This window comes from Convolutriloba macropyga, chromosome 12, assembly GCF_964194025.1.
Source record: "Convolutriloba macropyga chromosome 12, txConMacr16.3, whole genome shotgun sequence".
NCBI lineage: Eukaryota > Metazoa > Xenacoelomorpha > Acoela > Convolutidae > Convolutriloba > Convolutriloba macropyga.
The window spans coordinates 20,058,500-20,084,160 of record NC_134479.1 but is presented as its reverse complement, the minus strand read 5'-3'; the positions used below and the strand labels follow the sequence as shown (position 1 = coordinate 20,084,160).

The 25,661-nt window shown below is 35.0% G+C and overlaps 1 protein-coding gene across 4 annotated transcripts in view; it reads right to left on the bottom strand.

The window, feature by feature from the left end:
- Positions 1 to 844: 844 nt before the first annotated feature.
- Positions 845 to 25,661, bottom strand: part of LOC142350859 (polycystin-2-like) — a 36,767-nt gene continuing 11,950 nt past the window's right edge. For 3 of the 4 annotated variants that reach the window (XM_075402842.1, XM_075402841.1, XM_075402844.1), the window contains 14 exons: positions 21,672 to 21,800; positions 21,280 to 21,404; positions 13,713 to 13,797; positions 13,214 to 13,353; positions 12,643 to 12,871; positions 12,006 to 12,185; positions 11,346 to 11,518; positions 10,705 to 10,924; positions 10,264 to 10,438; positions 3,747 to 3,900; positions 3,362 to 3,506; positions 2,825 to 2,959; positions 1,889 to 2,031; positions 845 to 1,619 (listed from right to left, as the gene is read on the bottom strand). In XM_075402842.1, coding sequence (XP_075258957.1) covers positions 1,562 to 1,619; positions 1,889 to 2,031; positions 2,825 to 2,959; positions 3,362 to 3,506; positions 3,747 to 3,900; positions 10,264 to 10,438; positions 10,705 to 10,924; positions 11,346 to 11,518; positions 12,006 to 12,185; positions 12,643 to 12,871; positions 13,214 to 13,353; positions 13,713 to 13,797; positions 21,280 to 21,404; positions 21,672 to 21,800 — 2,091 coding nt within the window. In that variant the 3' untranslated portion in view covers positions 845 to 1,561. Of the gene's footprint in view, positions 1,620 to 1,888; positions 2,032 to 2,824; positions 2,960 to 3,361; positions 3,507 to 3,746; positions 3,901 to 10,263; positions 10,439 to 10,704; positions 10,925 to 11,345; positions 11,519 to 12,005; positions 12,186 to 12,642; positions 12,872 to 13,213; positions 13,354 to 13,712; positions 13,798 to 21,279; positions 21,405 to 21,671; positions 21,801 to 23,366; positions 23,495 to 25,661 lie in introns of all 4 variants that reach the window. The other variant, XM_075402843.1, reaches the window with a different exon arrangement.

Sequence of the window (25,661 nt, the reverse complement as noted above, 5' to 3'; positions counted from 1 at the left end):
AGTATTTGGTAGCCTTACTGTTGCCAACAATTGTGATCTTGGCAATAAGGACTTTTTGTACGAGATGTTTTATCTTAAAACAAACGCTTAATGGAGAGATCCAAAGACACTTGCTTCGCGAAACAGTCGAACTAAATGGGTCACCAGAATTAGCAATCAACTATGAAATGGGACTAAATATACTCTTTGTTCCGCTACATCGAGCAAATATAATCTTTGTGGGCCAGCGCATTTAAATTGACAATTATGTTGTAGAACTAACTCAAATTGAATCTTTTCAACGCAGTGGTTCACGAGGTCTGCGCCAAAAAGAGTCAATCCCAAACGGAGTCTTTGCAATATCGATCTCTTGACTGTACTTCTTGCATTCATGGAACATCAAGGCAATCGTTTTAAGACTATCAACATATCTATCAAATTGCATCTCACTCATTGAGAAAAAATTCAAAAATAGATTTTATTCACTCCAATGAAGCTTAATATCTCACTTCAGAATGATGTAATCAGTCAAATGAGAAGCATAAAAATGCGAAGTGGACACTAAAATACATCAGTGTTCTGACCTTCGTATCTCTTTCCTTATCTACCATGTTAATAATACGTTTCAGCTACAAACTAAAAGGCAACAGTCGTCATTTTAAGGAAGCTCTAAAAAATATTTCGATTGATTGTGAAGGTCATGACGACTATGTCCTGGTTAAATTTAGAAGCTACAATTAGAGGTAAATCAATTCGATATCACACCAAAGGAAAAACTCAAACCAATTGAATTGAATTAATTCATTTACTAGATACGATTTCTATTTCAATTAATACGTATCTAATACTTATTGTCACAGAAATTTAACTGCTAAAATTTTTCGGAAGAGTTGGTTTGAGAATATTTTTAAAGAATAAATATGAGTAAAATTCTGATCTATTTGAACTACACTGCTGGAATGTTACACTGAGGATAGAACAATTACACAATTCTATACTTAAAATCATAATTTATCTGATCGGATCATTAGCAAGGTCAAGTTAACAATCAACAATTTTGTTTAAAGTCAATATTATAACCACCTTTACAAATCCAATTCCACAATAACACAACAGTAATATATTGCCAATCAGTAACTGAGATATTGCGATATGAGAAAAACCTGGGAAGGCACTAAAAGCAGTTGAATAATAATTTTTAAGAGTTTGAGCTCCAGTTTTGTGATCTTGGTTGCAAGCTATAGTGAAAATATAACTGCAAATGGCTTCGGTATGCTCTAAATACTCCAGATTTCAGTTACATATCAAAGAACATTATTACACATCAATATGAAACGTTTCAAAAGGATTATACATTCTAACAAAGAATAGCTCTGAAATGATTGGAGCAGAGTCATATGAACTGTTTTTCAGGAATATATTTTTGTGACTTTTACTTTGCTGAACTTCTGTGCATCGCTGAGTTGGTGCCGAGTTTCTGTTACATATTATGGGGTAGCAAGTAAATGAAGCTGGTTTCAAGCGTGCGCTCGGGTAATTTCTGTTGCTTCAAGCGCCCACGTGCCCATCACTTTGGGGTTGTTTACTCTTGGGGAGGTGCCGGCGACACTCGAGATCGTCGACTCAAAGCGGATGGTGACCTGTAAACAAAGCAATTGATTGGTGGCTGCGAATTTTCTATCTCTTATTTTTAAGTCATTCTCACATCTGAGATAAGTTGCTTTTTGTTTATCTAAGGTTTGTTTTGATATCTTAGTGCTGTTTAGTTAAGGCCAGATGAATTTTCAATTTATTTCTGATTACTTTGTTCATTTTTGTTATAACTATTAATATGATGAAGATTCAGACGTAGCATGCACTGTACAGTAGATTTGAAGATCTTAAGCTTCGATGTTTTAAATGAAAGTACCTGGACTGGAATGCTCCGGCTGCCCCACTTGTGGCACTCTGTCCCATCTGGCTCCCATTAGACACTGACAGCTTGTCTGCATCCAGCTGTTCCAGCTCCTGTCTCACCAACTGCTCCATCTGCTCATTGTCTGGATTCTGCTGCTGTAACACAAAAATTGATCAACTGCAAGCTGCATGAGTACATTACAGCGGTTCCGGAAAAAACCGCACCTAAAAACCCTATCGAAAAAAACCCAATTTAATAGGCACAAACCCCCACTTTAGTTTCAAGGAGCTGCGCATTTAGCGCGCGTGGCTATGCCTCGCGAGCCATGCCTTAGCGACATGTGGGACTTGATATGAAACTATCACAACCAAACAAACATCACGAGGAAAACTAAAATTTAAAATGGGGGTTTATTTCCGTGGGGTTAAATTGTGGGTTTTTTTCCGTTGGAGTTTATTACCTAGACCCACATTACAGGGAAATCATATAGGTTTGTAATTTTTCGCCGTGAAAAAAAAAATAAGCAAACTTTGGTGTTTTAAAATTGGTTCTAACTAGATGTCACGAACACTCAGCACTTCTGGCATTAGTCAGAAAAGCAGCCCCAGATTGACTTCTCGTATAAATAATGCTACTATTACTTTCAAGAGTAATACTTACAAAGACGAAACGATCGAGATCGCTTTTCTTTTCCTTAATACGCAATGGCTAAGTCGCTTATCGTTCAAAATCTTAAAGCTCAAGAAAATATCTATACATTTTCTTTTAGTCAAATCAGACGCAAAATTACAAAGAAACTTAAGGCTATCAAATTTGATAGTCACTAAATAGTTTAGATACTATGATAAATAACATTGAGCCACTCTAGTTGAAATGACTACATTTTGAAATAACATGCTTTGGATCAAAAACCGGCAGATAATTTATATTAATTTGCAAAAGGGACACCTCGTTGAGGTGGTCAAGCAGTTTGCCCATAGTCTCTTTCCTCTTCAGTCTCATCTTCTCCATGGCCTCCAGTTTCACAAGCACAGCATCTATCTTCGACACTATACTTCCAATCGAGTGCTCCATCCTGTCAACCTAATAAACACAACACGTAGTTAAGTATGCTGGTATGGTCAACTCATCAACTCGTAAATCTTAAGCCCAGATATGAACCCCAACAGACAGTCGGTCCAAAGTATTAAAAATCCGTATTTCATTAGAACACGCAAAAAAACCGTAACCAACTGTTTACCCGTTTTCCAGGTGTCTACAGAAATATGAATATTTATCATATTAACTGTCTGGAAATAAATAGCAATTCAAGGACTCAAATAGAAAAGATGCTAGAAAACCTTTCATTTCTTTGGAAAAATAAAGCTCTTCCTCAACTTGAAATAAACTCAATTTTGCCTCAACTTTAATTTTGCAACAGCAAAATAGCGCACCAACCGGCAGCACTGCTAAGCCAGACTTAAATAAGCATCTGAAACTACATACTCTTCTCGCGAGGACATTGAACTCCTCCTTTGGCACTCCACCCCGTCCAGCTCCACCTCCACTTCCACCGCGACTTCCACCTCGAATGGAGCTGTCATCATCGGAGCCACTTTCAGAATCCTCATCCTCGTCCCCATCTCGGCTCCTATATGTACGATGAACATCAAATATTTCAACCGATGACAAAGGTAGATTTTCTTGGTAAGCTTAGTGCCTTCTGTGAGCGTCCCAGGAACTTAAATTTTTTGAGCCAGCGCAAAATATTTCACTTCACTCGCGTCCAGCATATTATAATTCTTAAATTGCATTGAAGAACTAGTTCATTCTCCAAAACCTTGCATCAAAAACAGATTGTCTATTGAGTTGTAGGAAAATATGTACTTACTTTGCAGATCTGCCTCGTGACTTTGGCCTGTCATCATCATCCTGTTTGGCCTCAGCAATCTCCCTTTGTAGTTCGTCCTTTTGTCCCTCTAGACAAGCTGCCATCGCTCTCTGCTCTTCCGCACTCAAGACACCATCCGCATCCACGTCGTACTCTAAACGCAATCAAATTTAGCTTTTTTAAAAAAAATCAAATAAAGAAGGCTCTTCCCGGCTTTTATCTTAGAGAGTAAAGGCTCGTGATCAGTTTGCTGAAATGAAATGCAACGCTAATTTGTTGGAGGGTCACATGTGAAGCTAAAAAAATCCAACATATATCAACTCTAAGAACACCTTTTATGACTATGATCCTAATTGATATTGAAACAAAACAAAATTGAAAAATTGATTGATTTAAAACAAAATATCGGAAGTATGTTAATTTGATTTCAGTTGGTACTTAGCCTTATCTTTGCTTATTAATGAGAAGATAGATGGATTGGAAACAATGGCAATAAGCCTTAGCACTGGCGACAAAGATAATTAAAAAAATTAAAGTAACAGGCATCTAACATTGGTCTTTATGGCTTTATCCCACTTCTGCATTTATTTTCGGTTATCGAAATTTACTACGCGGTTCATTTTAGATTGCTTCTCCGAGACACCGGTGCTCGAGAAATAGCCGGTTCGGAAGATGACGCGGCTATAAGACACAACTGACCACGCATACAAAAGCAAATTTCTCTAGAGGTTTATCACCTACAGAAAAAATTTTGCGAGCCTGGTACAAAGAAAACAGCAATATAAATGGTAATTTGACATTTTCAAGTGATCTTAGTAGCTCCAATATAAAAAAACCATGAAAAATCCTACTTAGACTTATCACGTGCACTCGTGAAAAATGATACGAACTAATTAGACGAAATTTCCAGAAAACATCCATCCATAGCAAATATGGAAGCTGTCTTGACCCTTCGAAGCCAAACAAAACATACCCGGCAGATTGCCGGAAAATAGCCGCCGTTGATTCCAATAAGCATGATTGGGATTAAAAGAATAGATATTGAAAAAAAAGATTTTTGTACAAAAAAAATTTTTTAAGTCCGATTTATTTTGATGGCATTTCGTAGTTGAGCATACTTCTGTTTCTTAGAGAGAGGCTACATGGGCTTCTATCAATACCAATAAGCATTAGAGAGAGGTAACCAATACTTATAGGAACGACGTTCAAATAGCGGGCATCTAAAATTGGGCTTTATGGGTTTATCCCGTTTCTATTTCTGACTTCAATATTTATACTGACTCTGTTCATTTTGAATTGCTTTGCTGAGCAACTGATGTTCAAAATCACTTTTAGCAGAATGACAGAAAAGAGAAACTAGCCTAGAGAAGTCAAAAAATTTTCACGCAAAATGTTGAAAAGCGGCAAAATGAGGTAAAGCGAAACATTTTTTTGTTCGACCAAGTAAAAAAACATAGCAGGACAACTCCTGACGTACAATTCAAAGAATTTTCATTGACTAAACAGAAAAACTAGACCTAGAATGGACTATGAGTGAATTGAGAAAACCATTTTTAAAAAATCAGATCAAAAAATAAGAAAAAAAAACAAAAAATCAATGTCAAAATGCCGCATGTGAATAAAAAAACCACTAGCGAGAAATGAAAATTTAATTCAAACAAAAAACTAGGCCTTGAATGAGCTGTGAATGGATTGGGAAAACCATTTAGAAAAAAATTCGATCCAAAAAACCGAAAAAACAGTAAAATCAGAGTGAAATTGCCGCATGTGAACAAAAAACAACTACCGAGAAACCGAATTTTTGTTCAAACACCATTTTTGCGCTCTACTTTAAAATTAGAGCGAAAAAAATTCACGCCGCAAAACCACTCGCTTTTTCGCTCCATTTCCTGTTTCGGCGTGACCAAAATCAGTACTCCAATTTGACTTCAAAAATCATGAAAATGTGTTAACAGATCTTAAAAAAAGACAGCGCCCCAATACAATTCAAATTCTTTGAATTGTAAAAAAAATAGGAGCGCTATAATAGCCGGCAGAGAAGATGAGGGCGGCTATTAAAAATGTACAAAGCAGCTCGTCACGAATTTGAAATTATTCGCTATTACAGCCAAAGTTTTTATTGAAAAGCAGAATAACAAACGTACAAGCTGAAAAAATCTTAATTTTCGAGTTGAAAAACTGAAATACAAAATGGACTCTTTCAAGAAACACGCTATTAGCTGGAAAACAAACTGATTTACTACATGCCAATAATTTTTTAAATGAAACACGCACTTTCTTAAATGGATAAATAGAACGAAATTGCCCTTCGATTCACAGTCTTCGTGCTTTGAAAGTTTATCCTGCTTACAAATTTCAAAATCTTCTCATAGGTGCTAACATAGCCTACCAAAAAGAGAACAGCAACATTTCTTGGAATGTGAAAAGCACAGCTCCAGCAAAATCTTGATTCTTATATTCTGAAACTTGCGAAACAACGTTAAGAGCTTCAGCTTAGCTCCGCTGCTTTTAAAAGCATAGCCGGCAGATTGCCGGAATAGCTGCGAAACAAGACTTGAGTGCCGTATAATAGAGAAAGAAACAGATAGAGACATAAGTAGAAAAAGTCATCGACGCCGCTCAAAAAACTATGGAAAAAAACGTTCAGCAGTAAATTAAAAAGCTTGTGAAAAAAATTGGGGAGAAGCCTTTCCATTAGGGGCCTTTATTACACATATGAGTTGCTTTAACATTAAACAAATTCTGATTAAACCTACGTTTTAAAGTGCAAAAGTCATTTTATTGAATGAGGTAAGTCACGAATGATACAAAAACTTTTGCTAGAGAAAGTGAGAAATGACGCCACGCGCGCAAATGCCGTTAGTGAGAGGAATAAGTGATTCAGAAAATTTGACTTCAGCTTTGCTGTGTGAACAAACATAAAACGAAAAAGACCGTCAGACGACGAAAACATAACAGGACAAGTCCTGACAATTCAAAGAATTTTTATCCACTAAACAAAAAAACTAGACCTCAAATGGACTGTCTCGATCAGGAAAAACCATTAAGAAAAAACCTCGATAAAAAAAACGAAAAAAGAATAAAGACCAAAGTGAAAATGCCGCATGTGAACAAAAAATCACTAGCGAGAAAGCGGATTTTTGTTCGGACACCGTTCTCTCTTTCTCTCTCTCTCTCTCTCTCTTTCTCTAAAAACATACCCGACAGATTGCCGGAAAATAGCCGCCGTGAAATTAGATTCCCATAACTCTATTGGGATTGAAAGAAAAGAAAATGTCAACAAAAATTGATTTTTGTATAAAAAAATTTTTAAGGGCAATTTATTTTGATGTCATTTCGTAATTGAACATACTCCTCTCTCTGTGAGCGGCTACAGGGTCTACTATCAATATCAATAATCATTATAGATAGTAACTAAAACTTGAGAACAAAGTTCAAGTACCGGGCATCTAAAAATAGGCTTTATGGGTTTATCCCGTTTCTATTTCTGATTTTGATTTTTTTAATACTCTCTTCATTTTGAATTGCTTTGCTGAGCAGCTGCTGTTTAAAAGGACTTTGAGCAGAATGACAGAAGAGTGAAACTAGCCTAGAGAAGTCAGAAAGATTTCACGCAAAATGTCGAAAAAGCGGCAAAATGGGTAAACCGAAAAAAAAGTTCGACGAAGTAAAAAACATAGCAGGACAAGTCTTGAAATACAATCCAAGGAATTGAATGAAAAACAGGCCTAATGTACCTGACCGGCAGATCAATTGAACAATCCCAGCCAAAAAGACGAAATCTCGAAAGTTGAGAAACTAAAAGAATCAAACTAAGCAAAAAAAAAAACAATTATTCCTAAAACTCTTGAAGCTTTTAACATCAAGACCATTTATGACACAATGCAATATAGTCATTACCTAACGCAAAAGACTTGAAAGAGATTAATTTGACACTAAAGGTAGATAATCTCGAAAAAAAATGACAAATGCTTCAAAAAGAAATGTGAAAAATGCTTCAATTGAAAAGGAAAAATTTAAAGATATTTTTCGAAAATGTGTCCTGAAAAATGTTCAAATTAATTTTTTCTCTGTGGAGTTCTGTGTTGTAACTCATCTGCAACATATAAAAAGTTTCGTTGGCCAATAAAGATAGTTAAACTCAGAAAATGACAAAAAAAAATTCAAAAATTTTGAACAATCAATAAAATTTAAATTGCAAGCTTTATTTATAAAATTACTTATAATTGCAATCTAAAAAAAAACATAAACTATTTTGATGCCACTAGATACTCTGCAATAACATACTAGCAAACTGAATAGCAGCAAACCCCTGTCCACTGAGGAAAAAGACTAAAATTTCAGAAAAAATTACAATTTGAAAATCACTAATTTATAATATTAAAATCTTGAAACACATTCCGCATTACCACTAGAAACTATGCAGTAACCTATTATCAAGACCTAAAGGAAAAGTTTTGGCTGTTCAGGTTAGAGAAACCTAAAAATTGACAATTTTCAAAAATTAGAAAAAATTGGCTTATGCCAACGCCAATTAAAGTTTTGCAGTAAACTATTAGCAAATCCTAGAAGAGATTTCTTGCCCCTGGAGCTGGAAAACTTGAATAATGACAATTAATGTCAGAAAATTGGAAAAAAATGCAAGTTTTATCAAAAAAATTGGTAAAATTCGTAAGTTGAAAACAATTCCATTGCCACTAGAAACTATAAAATAACCTAATATTGTGACACCAAGAGCTGAAACAACAAAAATATTCAAAACATAGCCGGCAGATTGCCGGAATAGCTGCGAAAGAATAGACCTGCGTACCATATAATAGAAACAGAAACAGATAGAGATCTAAATTGAAAAATCGATGCCGCTCAAAAAACTAGGCTAAAAACATTCAGCGATAAATTTAAAAAGCTTGTTAAAATTCATTCCACAGAAGCTTCTTATTAGGGAAATTTACTGCACGTATGAGTTCCTTTGACCTTAAACAAATTCAAATTAAACTTAAGTTTTAAAGTGCAAAAGTCATTTTATTGAGTGAGGTAAGTCACGTAAGATCAAAATCTAATCACGCAAACAACCTAAAAACTTTCGCTAAAGCGAGTGAGAAATGACGTCGCGCGCGCAAATGCCGTTAGAGAGAGGAAGAGGTCATTCAGAAAATTTGACTTTTTCAGCTTTGCTGTGTGAACAAATGTAAAACGAAAAAAGAGCGTCAGAGGACGAAACAAAAAAAAAGCAGGACAAGTCCTGACGTACAATTCAAAGAATTTTCATTGAATAAACAGAAATTTAGACCTAGAATGGACTATGAATGGATTGGTAAAACCATTTAGAAAAAAATCCGATCCAAAAAAACGAAAAAAAAAGTAAAAATCAAAGTCAAATTGCCGCAGGTGAACAAAAAACCACTAGCGAGAAAGCGAATTTTTGTTCAAACACCGTTTTCTCACTCTACTTTAAATTTGGAGCAAAAAAAATTCACGCCGCAAAACCACTCGCTTTTTCGCTCCACTTCCGGTTTTGGCGTGACCAAAATCACTACTCCAATTTGACTTCAAAAATCATGAAAATGTGTGAACAGATCTTAAAAAAAAGACAGCACCCCAATACAATTCAAATTCTTTGAATTGTAAAAAACCAAGAGCACCTCAATATAGCTACGCTCAGCTTACAGCTTCGCAGCTATAAAAACTTGAAAAAATTTAAAAATTAGAATAAATTACCGTGTTCATGTTTGGTGTAGCAATACATATAGCTCTTAAAATGGCCATAAAAAGTAATTACGTCTTGCAAAAGACCTTTACCAACTTTTACAAATCTCAATTTCAGACTGGTCCAAAAAAAATTCAAAAAAGACGAACAAATTGCAACATTTTGGGCTCAAACTTCTGAAAATGACCTGTTAACATTAAATTGCGGCCTTCCCAGTAGCTTCACCACTCTAAGTACTTGAAGAACTACTAAACGCGGCTAAGGGCCTCTAATGAAACTTGATGCCTGCTGAGCTTTACCTGTTTATCCCGTTTTGAAAGCTCAAAGTCATGAAAAAAGGTGTAAAAACATCTAACAGAAAAAAAGAGAGCACCAATACAATCCAATTCTTGGATTGTAAAAAAAATTAGGAGCGCTATAATAGCCGGCTGAGAAGATGAGGGCGGCTATTATTAAGCATAAAAAAATTTCAAGCCGCAAAACCACTCGCTTTTTCGCTCCACTTCCTGTTTTTGCGTGCCCAAAATCACTGCTACAATTTGACTTCAATGTGTGAACAGATCTTTAAAAAAAAGACAGCGACCCAATACAATTCAAATTCTTTGAATTGTAAGAAAAAACCAAGATCACCGTAATATACCTCCGCCCAGCTTACAGCTTCGCAGCTATAAAATATCTTCAGGTGTGCGTAGCTCTTTGGTACCATACAGTCTATCATAAAGAACATTGGAAATCGCGGTACTTGAGTATATTGATACAGTATATGGTTTAGAAATGAATGCCAAATTGTCTCCCCTTTAAACAACTAACCAGCGAACATGGCTCTAATCTCGGCATCACTGTGTCCGTTCTTCTTCAGCTCCGCCCTCCACTCGTTGAAGTCGAGTTTGTTGTCATTATTGATGTCAGCCTTGCCAATAGCCCTCTGGATGTCCGAGAGACGGTCATGCTTGAAAGTCAATCGGGCAACTGCCTTGTTCAGTCCCTACAATAGGAAGAAATGAACCTCGTTCAAATTTCGTTTCAATAAGTTTTCATAGGTTAATGGCAACTTTATGCTGAACTTAACTGAATACGTCATGGCAAAAACCGGATCTAATTTTAAGTAAATCCAGAGAAAATTTCCTGTATAGACAAACAGCTGCTAGAATCAGTACAAAATTTCCTTGCTAGTGAAAGACTACGAATCCTGAACTACTTCATAGGGCTGTAAAACCTTTACAAACAAAATCCTTAAATCGATAATCTCACCTTCTTGAAATAGTCGGAGATCTCAATCTCGCTCTTCTGGCTGGCCAGATCAGCCTTCACTTCAGAGTAAGTATCGTTGATGATAGCCAGGAACATGTTAAGCAGGACAAAGAAGACGAAGAACACGTATGTCAAGAACACAATCGGACCCAAAACTCGGTTTGCTGCCTCCAGGGCGTAGAAGTCGAAGTCACCCAGGATGATTCGGAACAATGTGAAGCTAAATAAGATTAACAGTTACGTGAAAATTGTTAGTTTTCGTTAAAATTATGGAAAGTGCAGATAAGTTGGCCCAATCAGCATTTTTCGAGATGTTCAAATTCAATTTGGTGTGGTCCAATCATGATTATATTGCTTTAATTACGTCTTATACCATATACACTTATACAATCATAAGATCTAAAAGATTTCAACTCTTCCACGATTATGAGTATAAAAGATATACAACACTATTTTCGGATCCATGTATGATCAAAAAGAGTTCTTGTAATTCTGACATAACCGTCTTCATCCATGGCCAAAATACAATGACCATCATTAAATAGATCTGGTTTAGCTTTAATTACATTGTTTTTCATAGACAAAAACTCTTAATATCACTTTCACTATAAAGATAAGATGGAAAAAGAGTTAAGCCTCACATGCAATTCTTGAATGTGGAGAAATCTTTGACTTGCGTTCCGAACACCAAGTAGCTGAGCTGTGCATAAGCCAGGAAGACAATCAAGAACATCACCAGGAATCCAGCAATGTCCTTGGCACATCTGCTCAGAGTGGTCTGCAGCTGAGTCATTGTCTTGTTGAAGCTGATGTACTAAAAAATATACACAATTTTCAGTCAACATCAAACGATTCTCGGGAATATTAAACAATTTTTGAAAATAACTTAGACAGATTATTAATGCACCCTGCATGCATTCTCCCTTAATACAGGATATCCAACTTTGGACTTTGGTTGGCATCATGAAGTTTTGATTTCCTGATATTCAGCTATTTAAATAGTAAAATTGAGCATCACAAAAAGCAGCAAGGGGACAAAATAACTAATAAGGATCCGCCAATTTACTCGAAGTTACTTCAGAGCTACTTTGTTTCATTAATTCCAAATATTCAAGGTATGGATTTAAATGTGAACCAACCGGTTTACAACTTAATGTTAAAATTCTGCTGTGTTGAATTTTAATTTTGTTACAAGTAAACATTTGGTTATAAGTTAAATTTAATTGTTTCAAAAAATAAGTGTACTTGAAGACACAAAAGTGAACTTTCAACGATTCTTAATTCTTGAAAAATTCACTTACTTTGAACAGCTTGACCCATGCGAAGAACACAACCACAGCGAGTGCATTGTTGAACTGAGTCTGGAGGTATCCGAGCCAGTAGAAGTTTCCGTAAGTGTCACTGTTCGCAATCAGAGTCTCCAGCTTGCTCTGTACTGTCCTCTCCCGGTAGATCGAGTACACGATACCAACCATCGATAGCTGTAACAGTTAAGTATAACGTTTTACAGCCATACAATTGAGCAAGGTGCCAAAATGATACTGAGATCTTGCCAAATCATGCTTTCGGCTGATTGAAACATCAGGAAAAAATCCCAAAAGCAGCTATCTGCCAAGTAATGTTACCACACTTCCTCATGAGCCATTTATTATTACGACACTATCGACAGCTTCTTTTGTAATCAAAGAGTACTAGAAGTCAATTCTGAAGAACAATTACTCATTTCCAAGAATAGCACATTTTTTTCCAAAGAATAGGCAATTCATGGTGGAAAAGCAGTACAAAAATAAATTTCTCGACAAAAAAATGCATGGTCGAAAATTCAACATATAAATATCAAAACTTTTGCGCCTAGACATGACAGAGGAAAACAGTACAAAATATTGCTCGACAATCGAACAGACATCAGTCAAAACAATCAAACTTAATCAAACTTACAGCAATGATCACGATATCAAGAATGTTCCAGAATCCTCTGAAGTAGTTGAGCTTGTGGATCTGGATCTCAAGCATCTCCTCAATAATGTAGTAGATGATGAAGAGAATGAACAACACTTCACACAGGTACACGAATCGATCGAATGCAGACACATATCGGATCAGTTTCACAGTTCTGAATTGCCACGAGGGAATCGCACCGCCAGTTGGGGGGAACTCCAATCGTAGTCTAAAAGACAAAAGCAGTGGTTTGAATAGTATTCAATTGCGCTCCTATGTCCTGAACAATTTTTGGCCTTGAACAAACCGAAATAGCTATCGTTTTAGTCGATAAGATACTACGTTAAACATGTAACAGTGCTAAAATCTGAATCAAAATTGAAAGAGGTCATCGAGCATAAGTTGTAACATCTGACAATCCTTTCAGTTCCATTTTTTGTGAATACTTAGTATAGCAGGCTTCTAAAATATCATTGGATGTTCATTATATATAATGAAGATTCCAATTCTCAGTTAACATTTTGTAAGAAATGGGAGGGACCCCAACACTGAAGGTTTGACTTGGGCTTACGTGATAACGCAGAAAAGGTTGATGTTGGCATTGTAGACAGTGAAGTCAATGAATATGGCCCTGGTGCCTCTGTCCACCCACAGTCCACTCTTCAACTCCGCTATCACTGCCTGTGCATCCTCCTTCAGCGGAGGCAGATCCTGCAACAAGAAAATGAGTGGCGATTACTTTTCAGCACGATTGACACTTCAAAAAGGGGCGGGGGTTGCAAACTATTCTTACCTGGTTTTAGAGCAAAAAAATGTCAATCCAAAAATTTTCCTTTGAATCTTAAGCTCGTATTATTTAGGCTCCTATAAGAACGTAGTTCTTAACAAACTATTGAATTGAAACTGAAAGTACGGCACCTCAATAACTTCTTTTGCTCAGCGAGTCAGTCCTTTTCAAACAAAGGTTCCGTACATGCTTAAAGCTAATATAAGAATAAGTGGGTGAAAAGTCACCATTATCCATAACTAGTTCCAAAGCTGTGGATGTTCAGACCGGTTAAAATACAGACCTGGTAATATCCGCCACCTCCGTATTTAGCCAGAGTGCCCCAATCTGTGGCACCATCCAGCTCAGATTCGGTAGAATACGTCCAACTGAAAAACAAACATGAAGAATGATACGTGAAACATGAAGAATGAAAACATGATACGTCCAACAAAAACGAACATGAAGAAGGAGGTTCGTGTCTCCCTGCTATCGAACAGATAGTTGCAACGTTTCACTAGCAAAATTCATTGGAAGTTCAGAACGTTCATAAAAATTCTGATTCATGGTAAATTTCTTCAAAGAAATAATTTCACTGTTGCTCATTAAAACATAAACCAACCAATGTCGGAAGAATTGCTCTCGATTGACCGGCGATGCAATTTAATTCAGGGGGTGTAGCCTAGATAAATTTCTCTTTATGGGTGCAAAAATAGTTGACCACGCCGGGATTCCAACCGTTGACCTCCCGATCCCGCACCAGAAGCACTGCACACTCGGCTTTCAGTCCCTTTTTGTTGCTATGCTGCAATCGATTTTATTTTAGCAACAAGCTTTACTTCAGAGTGAGAGCAACAGAGATTCTTTCATTTCACATACAATTCTTTCATTTCACAACACACAATTCTTTCATTCTTTACAGTTGCTTCTTGACCTTCATTTTTTAAACGTTTGAAGCACTTTCTTATGCATTGCTAGTTTTAAACGTTAGTACAATAGTTCTTTTTAAGCAACAGATTCTGTAACAAAGTTCTAATTGTAAATATCAAGAATTGTAAATTACTCCTGTAAATATCCTCCTGTAATATATTCCAATCATGATGATGACTGCAGAAAAGTTTAATAGTTATTCGAAAGAAGATCTTTATAAAATTTAATGCGAACTTTATCAAAAATTATAAGGGAAGGACAGTCTCATCGCCGAGCATGAGGTAACCGTGAGTGAATTCCTTAAAAAATCGGCACAGGTAACAACTACTTCAGCTATAATAACACCAAAGATTAACACGAGTGCAAAAAATGACGTTTTTATTCGAAAGTTTGAGACATTAAAGATCGAGGAGAAAACAGAAAAATTTTTAATTGATAGTAATATCATCAAACACCTGGCAAGAGATCGGAAATTTCCTCAGGACTGCAGTATACATGCTTACCCAGGCTTGACGACAAAAGAAAACTGCAATTATTACAGGGTTACGATCAAAAAAGATGAAAACAGTCATTTTACAGGATGGGACCAATGCTATTCTAAATCAAAAAAAGTGATCATTTAGAAACATTATTCTCAGATTACAAAGATCTTGTCTCTGCAATAAAGGAAAAGTTCAGCCCAGAAACATTGGTATTGATGGAACTGCCTCCCTTAAAAAAATTGCCGAAAAACGAACAGACAAACAACAAAATTTACGAATTCAATGAAAAACTGCGAGAGTATATTACACAAGAAAACACTGAAAAAATCAAAATACTTCCTGTCTGCAACATGTTGAGTCAAATGGCAAATTACAACGCTCTCTTTTACGATGCTATACATTTTAATTTTCAGCAGGGAATTCCGTTCATTAAAAATGCAGTTTTAAGTCATTTTCTTTTAACTTCTTGTAATCTTGTTCGTTTACAACCTTTGCAATATTCTCAAAGTACATACGTGAGTAGGGCTAACACTTACAAACCATGGAGGCAAACACATCGTTATACAAATGGATTGCAGCTGCAGTTTCGGTTGTTTTTAAGCTATTTTGCAACGTGTAACGATTTATAATCAGATATAACCAAAAATGGAAGGTATTCAACTCATAGTTATACTAAGTGTACTACTCATATCCTCCGATAGTATTTCAGAATTTTTTAAAGAAAGTTTTCCTTATGCATCTCGAATACCTTCATTCAAAGGAAGCTGTAACAGCAAACAATGTGCTTTAACATCCAAATTCAACCTTTCCTTTTTCTTGTTTGTTATATGGTACCTTCTACTAAAAAGTGGTGATATCGAAATAAACCCTTGACCAGTTTTGCCATATGCACTTATGATGAAAAAGTTAAAATTATTTGATTCCAGAATAAAAATTCTACATCAAAACGCCAGAAGTTTAGCAGGACAACATCTGCTGTTGAAAGAACTCGTTCAGGACATTGGTTACAACTGCATATATGCGTTTAGTGAAACATGGTTGTCATAAAACTATCCGGAAGAATTTTGGCATGTCGATAAGCAAAACTTTGACTGTTTTCGAAAAAATCGCATCCAAACAACAAAAACAAAAGTTGGTGGTATTATCATGCACATTCCGAAAATATTGAAACCTCGTCTCCGCGATGATCTCAACTGCTTTCCGGATACAAATTTTGAAAGTTCATGGGTTGAGTTGAGCATACAAAAAAAGAAATGCGTTTTGAATTTATCATACTGTCTCGAAAAAAAACTTGTAAAGATGTTTTTGGAGAAATTGGTCCTGGGAATTGATCTTGCTATGGCTGATGGAAAATCGGCCACACTTGCTGGAGACTACAACTTAAACTATTTTGCAAAGCGCGACAGAAGTCTGCTACAATCTGTAAATTCTCCATATGATCTTGAACCAACGAATAATGATACAGCTACAAGAATGACTAACTCTTCATCAACACTTATCGAATATATCATAACAGACGATTACGAAACAGGCACAGTAGCTGATACGATTTTGAAAACTGATCATTTTGCAGCAATCACAGTTCTTAAATCTGTGATGCTAAAATCAAAAACAACAAAGAAAAAATTTTTTGACAATAAAAACTATTCAGCCATAGCATTCCAAAATTTTATTGAAAATTCAGACTGGAGACACTTTTACGGTGCAGTGACAGGAGATATGTTGTTATTAGAATTTCAAAGAATTATTGAAAGAGCATTAGCACTACATGCTCTAATTAAAGCCTGTTATGTTAGAACAAATAAACCAAAATTTTTGCTTCAAGAAAAATGGCTATGTGAGGAAACAAAAAGACAGTTTTCAAGAATTAGCGATGATGAAATTAAAAACGATTTAATTCGTTAAAAAGAAAAACAACTTCTTTCAAGTTTTATGGAGTTAAAAAGTGAAAAAGCCAGATGGAAATTCATTCAAGATCTTCGTAATAAAGAAAAGACTCAAGCAAGAATTCAATCTTTATTAAACAGTTTTGGTGATAAGATAACAAAGCCCATGGAAATTGCAAATCTTCTAAATTACAGATTTTCCACTCTAGGAGAATTCATTGGCTTGCAACAAACAAACAACATTCACCCTAAAACTGCTCCGAGAAAGTGTTTCAAGTTCCGATATATAACAACCAAGGAAACAAATGTGCTCATAGATTCATTGAATACAAGTAAACCAGTCGGTCCTTCAAAAATACCAGCTCGGGCAATAAAAGATGCTAAAGCAGCGCTAGCGGAACCCCTATGTTATCTCATTAATCAGTTCATTACAGAAGGAAAATTTCCAGAAGATCTTAAGAAAGCTTGTGTAACTCCATTCTTCAAAAAAGGGAATCCCGACCATCCACTCAATTATAGACCTTGTCACTTCTGCTTTGTCAAAAATTTTTGAAAAGGCGTTCAGTTCGCAAATCACAAGTTTCCTAGAAAGGGAGCAATTATTGTTTGCTAGTCAACTTGGTTAAGAAAAAAACAAATTTCAACAATTGATGCTATCCTGAAATTGACAGAACAAATAAGATTAGAACTCCACAAGAAAAAAAATGTTACAGGGGCGTTTTTAGATCTTTCAAAGGCTTTTGACTCTATAAACCACAAAATACTGTTACGGAGACTTGAAAATATAGGTTTTGACGAACATGCTACCAATTTATTAGAGAATTATTTGAGTGAAAGAACGCAGAGAGTTGTTCTGAATGGAATTGAATCAGAATGGATAAATTTAAAAAGAGGAGTTCCACAAGGTACTATTTTAGGACCTCTCTTATTTAACATTTACGTCAACGATTTAGCAACGATTGTAGAAAAGGATTGCACGTTCGTCCAGTACGCAGACGACACTTTTCTTTTTACATCGGACACTGATGAAATATCGTCAAAAACAAAACTTTAACATAACATCTCAAAAATTATTGACTTTTTTGCAAAGTCCCAGTTAGTAGTGAACAAACAAAAAACAGAATATATTGTGTTCAGCACCAGGAAGCGGTTAACAAATACTGTTCTGAATGTCGACAATGAAAGAATAGCAGAAGCAAATAGTGTGAAGTATCTTGGCGTAATTATTGATAGCAAACTAAAATTTGATGGAGAAGTGAAAAAGATTCTTCAGAGAATGGCTTGTGGAATAAAAGTTTTGAATACACTAAGTAAAAGTTTACCAGAGAAAACGAAAGTCTTATTACTTAATGCAATAGTAATAAGTCATCTACATTATTCCGCTCTAATTCTGATAGGGTTGCAAAAGTCAATACTGACAACTTTAGAAAAACAACTGAATTGGGGAATAAAATCCATTTTCAATAGGAGAAAATACGATCGGTCTACAGATCTAACTTCGCAACAAAATACTACCAGTTTCTTTTCTCTTGAAATACCATTGCTCAAAATATTTTTTTTCTCTTACTCAGCAACGATCTTCCAGCATATAAAATTGAACCTCTCTCTACCATGAGAATAAAACAACATGACAGGTCAAAAAAAGTAACGTTCGATATAAGAAAGAACAATAAGTTTTTAACTGATTCTTTTATTGCACAAGCCATTCCAATTTATAATAGTCTGCGTTCTAATACTAGACTGCAAACAACATCGAAAGCTTCTTTAAAAAAAGAACTGAAAGAATATTTTTGGAAAGAATTTTTGAAGGACCCAAAAGTAACTGATATAAAAGATGACATTGAGAGCATTAGATTTTAATTTTATTTTTCAATCTTTATGATGTACATATAGAATTGTGAGAAAATCTTATGCTCGCATTATAGGCCATTTTTAAATAATGTAAGGTCAAATTTTTAGTTAAGTAATTTAATGATTTTATAATTTTACATAATGTTATATTCTTAACTTTACATTGCCTCTTTTACCATTTGCTTTCTATACTTATGTGTACCAGAGGAAATTGACAATGCTCTTTTTTAGATCACTCAAAAATGAAAACGATAGCGTGAAAAAGTCACTTGAAAAATCAATGTTCTATAAAAAAAAGAGCAAAACGCTCAAGCCAAAAATTTGCAAAAAAAACAAGACCGGAAGCCACTCGAATCGTCGGAACTTTACCAGCAAAACCGTAACTACAGTCGAAACCATTTTTTTGTCTTGTCTGAAAACAGTTATTTTTCACCGCACCTGATTCAAAGAAATTATTTGGTATGAAATCTATACCTCATAACGAGAATTGTCACGAATTAACTAAATGTTTTAAAACTCAGAGCTCAGAAATTAACTCTCAAAAGACACAATCGGAAAGGATAAGACAAGTATCTTTTTTACAAACCAAATTGCCTTCAAAAAAGAAAAAAACTACAATTAAGAGGACCCAAGACTTAAGAGAACAAAACGCCAAACTATTTCTTTTGACGTCAAAGCACTTAGAGTTAGGACAGAAATAAGGTAAATTTCTCTGGTGTTCGAGATAGGAATTGAAAAAATTAATTGAAAACTATCTCTAACTTTAAATAATCTTGAAAAAAGGAAGAGAACACTCAAAGCAAATAAAATCATTTTTTAAGAACCTAACTTAAACTTAAATTCACATTCACAAAAACTAAATATCAGTCACAGAGTTTCAAAAACTAATTCCAGCAAAAGTGCTACATTATAAATGAAATCAATTGCAAACCAACAACAAATTAGGAAAAATCGATTAAGATGTATTTAACAATTTTAAAGAATAAACATCAATGACAACAAAATTCTAAGTCAGAGGAGAATGCTAGAATTATATGTGATAGATTAAAGATACTGAAACATTGCGGAAAAAAACAAAAACAACTTTGTAAATTTGAAAATTAAAAATCAAACACCTGAATGTGGACAAACAGAAAATTTTACTTAGCATTCTCGGCTCAGAAGATTACATGCCCAATCTATTGTTTAATTTAAAAAAAGTTGATACAGTTCAAAGATTCAAAAACACTAAATATTGTGCAAAAAAGTTGTCGTCAAAAGATTGTTAAATTTTGAAGACACAGCCAAAAAAAAACAAAGCAATCATTCATAACACAAAATTACAATCCATGCGGGTGCACAGAAAGACTTTCTAGTAAATAAAACTAAAAAAACTACTAAAAAAACTGAAAAATTGGACAAAAATTGCAAAAATCGGATTAATACAATTACAAAACTATAACACAAAAATGACAAAGTTAAAGAGGAGTGCCTAATGTCCGAATTGTCAAGAAAACGTTGCTAAATATACTTATTCTATTGAAAAATGTCCGTGCAAAGATCAAAATTAAAAAAATTAAAAATATCAAAAAAAAAAATGGAGAAATATGTTCCTATTTTGCCCATAAAACACATTATTATGCTTTCAAAACTTTGTGGTATCAATTTCAGGGAGCTATACATTAAGCATCGTTGATCAAAACCTATTTATACGAGAAACCTAATTACAAGGAACGAAATTGAGCCAAATGGACAAAAACAACTAAAAACTGTCATCTATATTATATAGGCTATTCTTTCAAAAACACTTTTTAAAAATCATTCACTGAACGCAGCGCATGATCAAAAAACTCTCGCTCAGAAAAAAATAGTTCATGCCACAATTTTCCTCGCTTTCGCTTTTAGGTCAAAAAACCCAATGAACAAATAGTAATTCTGATAAAAAAAAAGACCGATAGAAAACCAATACTCCTTTTCGAATCGTAAAAAGACCAACACGTTTACAATAATTGCTAGGAATTTTGTTCGAGAGCAATTAATAAATTTAAAAAGATTCCACGAAACAATGATCTTGGGTGCTGGCAGAGTAACATTCTGTTACCGCACAATTTTAATTTTCTAACTCTCTATGAGCACCTGATAACCAACTATGAAACCTATTTGGTAAAATCACACCGAGCAATAGTTTTCTAGTTTTGGTAAACGTATTTGCATTCTTCATTTTATAATTCTTCTTTTCGTTATTACCCTCAAAAGTTTCCCATAAAAAACCAGCAACACAGTGACTTTTAAAAAATTGACCTGAGGTTTTTGACTTTAACGTTTGGAAAAGTTCCTGTTTGAGTGCTTAATGCATAAAGAGCTCGCCAGAGTGAGGGGGTCTAATCCGACAAAATTGTACCTCACACCATGAATCTAAGTCTCCTCGGCAGTTGCGTTGTTTAGCATGCTTAGAGAATACTTAAAGACTAATAAGGCTCTAAGATAACTGCTCAGCGACTTGCGTTGCCTCTGTATTACGTTTTCGAGGACAAAAAATCAAATAGTCAGACAATAAGTCGATAGTACAAAATATTGCATAAAAAAGAGCATCAGGACTAATATAATTGATATAAACGTCGTTTGAAAGCAATTAATCACTTATTTGAATCCAAATGAAATCTGAAATTACTCTGATGAGAATGACTATTTTTCATTTCCTACAATCCATTTGCAATAGAAAAGGTTATTAATTAATGCTTACGCAGTGCCATTGCCTAGACCAAAGTCGGATATGTCCTCGTTGGCTGGTGCATAAGCTGCGAAGCACTCCTTGATTTCATTCTCAAAGTCCTCGGGAATATCGCACGTGTCGTTTCTCACTTTCACCTGTTAAAAAATCAGTCGTCATCAGTATAAACCACCTAATGCCACTCCCAAATCATCAAAACCTTTACATTTGCGACGATTTTTGAACTTTTATTTATTAATGCGGCAGATTTAACTGAAATAATTCCCACGAGCCGCTGAGGAACGACCAAATGCGCAGCTCTTAACCAGTAAAGTAGGGGTTTATTTCCTCGTGGATATTTTCCTTGTGGATATTATTCCTATCTAGAATTGGGGGCGGGGGGATCCAAAATTGATTCAGCATACCTGTCTGAGTCTGGCGAGTCCCATGAGTTTGTTCTCGTAGTATATGTATCCCTTCTCATCATCCGCAAGCTCTTCTCCATTGTACCACTCCTCCCAGTAGAGTCCATTCATCAATGGGCCCTCTACGTACTAACAAACAATCAAATATCATCCGGGATCAAAAAATCATTCTCATCAAAGTCTCTAAGTTCTTCCTTTCATTGCTCTTTCTTTTATGATAAATGATACGCAATGTTTCCAGCCTGTAGTAATTAGTAGACATAGCTGTGTAGTAACTACTACGGTGGGACATTACATATTTTAAGATAGCCAATACCATATAAGGAAGGATAGAGGGGGACATGGGACGGGACATTTCCTACAATTTTTGACAAAAAAATCGAAATGTCCCCCCGTAGTAGTTACTACACAGCTATGTCTACTATTGTAGTACTAAAATTGAAAGCTAACTAATTTACATTACTTAGTTTTGGTCTAATGTGGACTTTGATTTAACTGTTTCAAATTATTAAAAGTAAACCTGCAATTTAACGTGAAATTAAAATTAGGGCAAATTGCTATTTTGGGAAACAGCAGAGAGAGCAACCTTATAATTTCAAATTGGAAGAATTTAAGAATCATGCTATGAATTTATCTCTCCGATGGTTGATAATTGAATGATAAGTTGTCGAAACAAAATTTATTAGTTCAAACTCATTCGTACACTCCACAGCGATCACTTGTCAAGGCCGCTTTAACTTCAAAACATCACTCAAATATAAAAAGTGGAAATATCATAACTTGCTTTCGAAATGTCGACAAAATTTAGAAAATTCGATAGCTGCTACTGTCTGTCATATAAATTTTGTAATCGTGTCGGAACATTTCACCATAAATTTAAACAGTCCATTGGCCCATAATATTTGATTTTGTGACGCCACTAAAAATTTTGATGTTGTGAAGAACAAATTTCAAAGCAAATCCGGCTCCGTTTCCATTGGTAAGGCTGAACATTAACGCCCCATTACCATAAGTATAGTATGAATCAGAAAAAATGTTTGAATTTAACCAGCTCGTGTCTTGGAAAGCGGATACCAAACTTAGATGATGAATTTTGACTGTTTAAACTCACAAACAACATTCAAAACTCAAATATAATTGCTCGTTTATAGAGTCCTCAAGTTTTTTATTCATTCAAAAGGGCAAGCGGATGGTGATTTTAAGGAACACTCGTTTTAAGCGTTGCATTGCAAAATTCGTTGATAGTAGCCGCAGAGAGGAAATCAACAAAGATTTGGACTTAAGAACCACACATCAGGAAAAGGAAATTTCACACAAGCAATGATTCTGGAAAACCTGTAAAACTCTTAAACTAGCAAATTCCGTTCAATCCATTCCTAAAATTTACATACTGAATTTGTTCACAATATCGCTCACTAATAATATTGAAAAATGGCTTTAAGTTAATCCCGATTGGATAAAATATTGATATAACATTATTCAAACACTTAATCCTGATTCGATAGACTTTATAAGATAGGAAAGTTGTTTTCACTAAAAAGTTGGATTTGTTGATTGAGGCGATTGAAGGTTAAAAATTATAAAAATTCAAAGCAAAATTGAAGTACCACTCTTCAGAAAACGCGATTTCACACTTGAGCAATGACTTTGCAAACCGTTCGAACTCTCATATATACGATTGCTCTTAGGCCTTACATCCCAGAAGTCGTTGATGGTGGCAGCGGATCTGAAATCCACCGAATCATCCACCGTCTGGTCCAAGAAGAGGACCATCAACACGTTAGTGAAGTAGTACATGGAGGATGAGAACATGCCGTATGTTACTACAGCACCACGCAGAACGCACAAATGCACCATTTGTTAGAACAATTTCACATTCCAATTTAGTCGAATTAAGATTGATATTTGCATCAATTAACCAACAGGAGTCGATTACATTAGCAAAATTTAGTGAGCACGGAAATGGTGGCACTTAGAAGTAGGTTCGTGACTGCGTTGGGACGATCCTACATATATGCGCTGGACCACCCCAAATTATAATACAGATTACAATCGATATCATTCTTGAATTTTTGTTACAATAAATTAGTTTTTCGGAGCTTTCAACTGAAAAAAAGACCTCGGCAGAACAACACACAAATCCAGTACTCGTTAATTTTAACACGTTCACAAAACAGAAATGGGTTCATGGTTCAATTAGCAAAATTGGATAAATCTAAAAAGGAAACTGGCGAAAGCACGGAAATCGTTTGTATTAACCATCTGAAAACTTATTAAAATTCATGCGAATATGCTGCTATTCTATTAAGTCAAAGAAAGAGCACTGACTTCCGAGTCTGAAGAATGAACAATATTATAACGTAGCTTGCAGATTGCATGAAAATAGTTGCGATAGCTTTGCAGATCTGCATTCTCAAAACGATAAAAAAGACCAAAAAAGACAATTTTCTCTTTTTTTATAGTAATTGCTGACATGTTGTATTTTGATTACGAATATGAAAACTTATTGATGTTTTCATCAGCTAGTCTCAAATAAGCCTCAATTATAGTGACAAATTGAGTTCGCCAGATATTCTTGAATTAAAGTAGGAAAAAGTCATTTTGAAAGCTAGGAATCATTTTAGAGAGTGAGGTATGTCAGGTGTGACCAAAGACAATCAAACAAATGAACAAAAACTGCTGCTCCATTCCATTAAATGTAAAAATTACGTCACCCACGCAATGCAGTCATAATTGATTGAGCTAATGAACAAAAAGCACATTTGAAGTCATCCTGACGTCATATGGCCGTCAGAAAAATCTTGACAATAAAATCAAAAACATAACAGGACATATCCTGACCTATAATTCAAAGAATTTTCAATGACTAAACAAACTACACCTCGAATGGATTGCGAAAATTCTATCAAAAAATAGAAAACAGCTGGCAAATTGCCGGAAACCGATATTAAATAAGATAGCCGGAAGACTCTGAAATCGACTCGAAGTAAAACTTGACTAACGCCCTAGCGAACTGAACTTTAACCGTTTACTTTACTGTGCCAATGAATTTAAATAAACGGAGGAAAATAGAAGGTAAAAGCAAAGCGTAACTTTCAAGTTTCCTGAAAACTTTTCACAAGTCAGGACTTCAAAACCTGTCATGACTTATGTCTGATAAAGTTATTTTAAGTTCGACAATACACGTTAGAGACGGACGAAAAAGCTAAACATACACTTACTTGTTAATATAGTTTAAAAAACCACTTTGCCAGATAAAAGTCAATTAAAAACAAAAAAAAACAGCTTCCAAAAAGCCGCACGTTATCAAAAACATCGCTTGCTAGGCAGAAATATTTTTATACCTCCTTTTTCGTAGGTTAAGATGCTGGTCTCGCAAAAATGCAGCATGATCAAACTTTCCCTTCTCTCAGCTCTTCAATTCCTCCAACCGCTTCAACTAAACACCTACTTTTCACGTGCGCATCCTGTTATAAATACCTCAAAAAATTGTTGATCAAAAGATGCACAGCCAGTACACTTCTTCCAGCCGTAAAAACAGCGCCACATAGAAATCAAATTCATTGAATTGCAGACAAAAACAAGAAGGACAGCCCTAGTTATCGCTTTGCAGCAATAAAAAAACGGCAGCATAGACCATTATATTACTCATCTCAATTTGAAACACATCTCTAAGGCATAATCAAAACTGTACACCCACAATATTCATACAATTGACTTCCACAAATTAGGATTCGATTCAGGTAATGATCTAATAAATTATCATTTATTTAAAATAAGGGTTTTTTCTTATATTTTGAAAAGCACTTAATCCAACCTTCAATTGATCGCAAAACAAATTTTCAGTAAATTGGAAGCAACTTTTCCAGCTCAACTTAATCTTTCATTCATAAGAATTAAGTATGTCATTATCCTCAATGTTTCGAATCCATTAAAGTACCTTTTTATCTTCCAAATATTATTGGACCAAAATTGAAATCCTGACAGTAC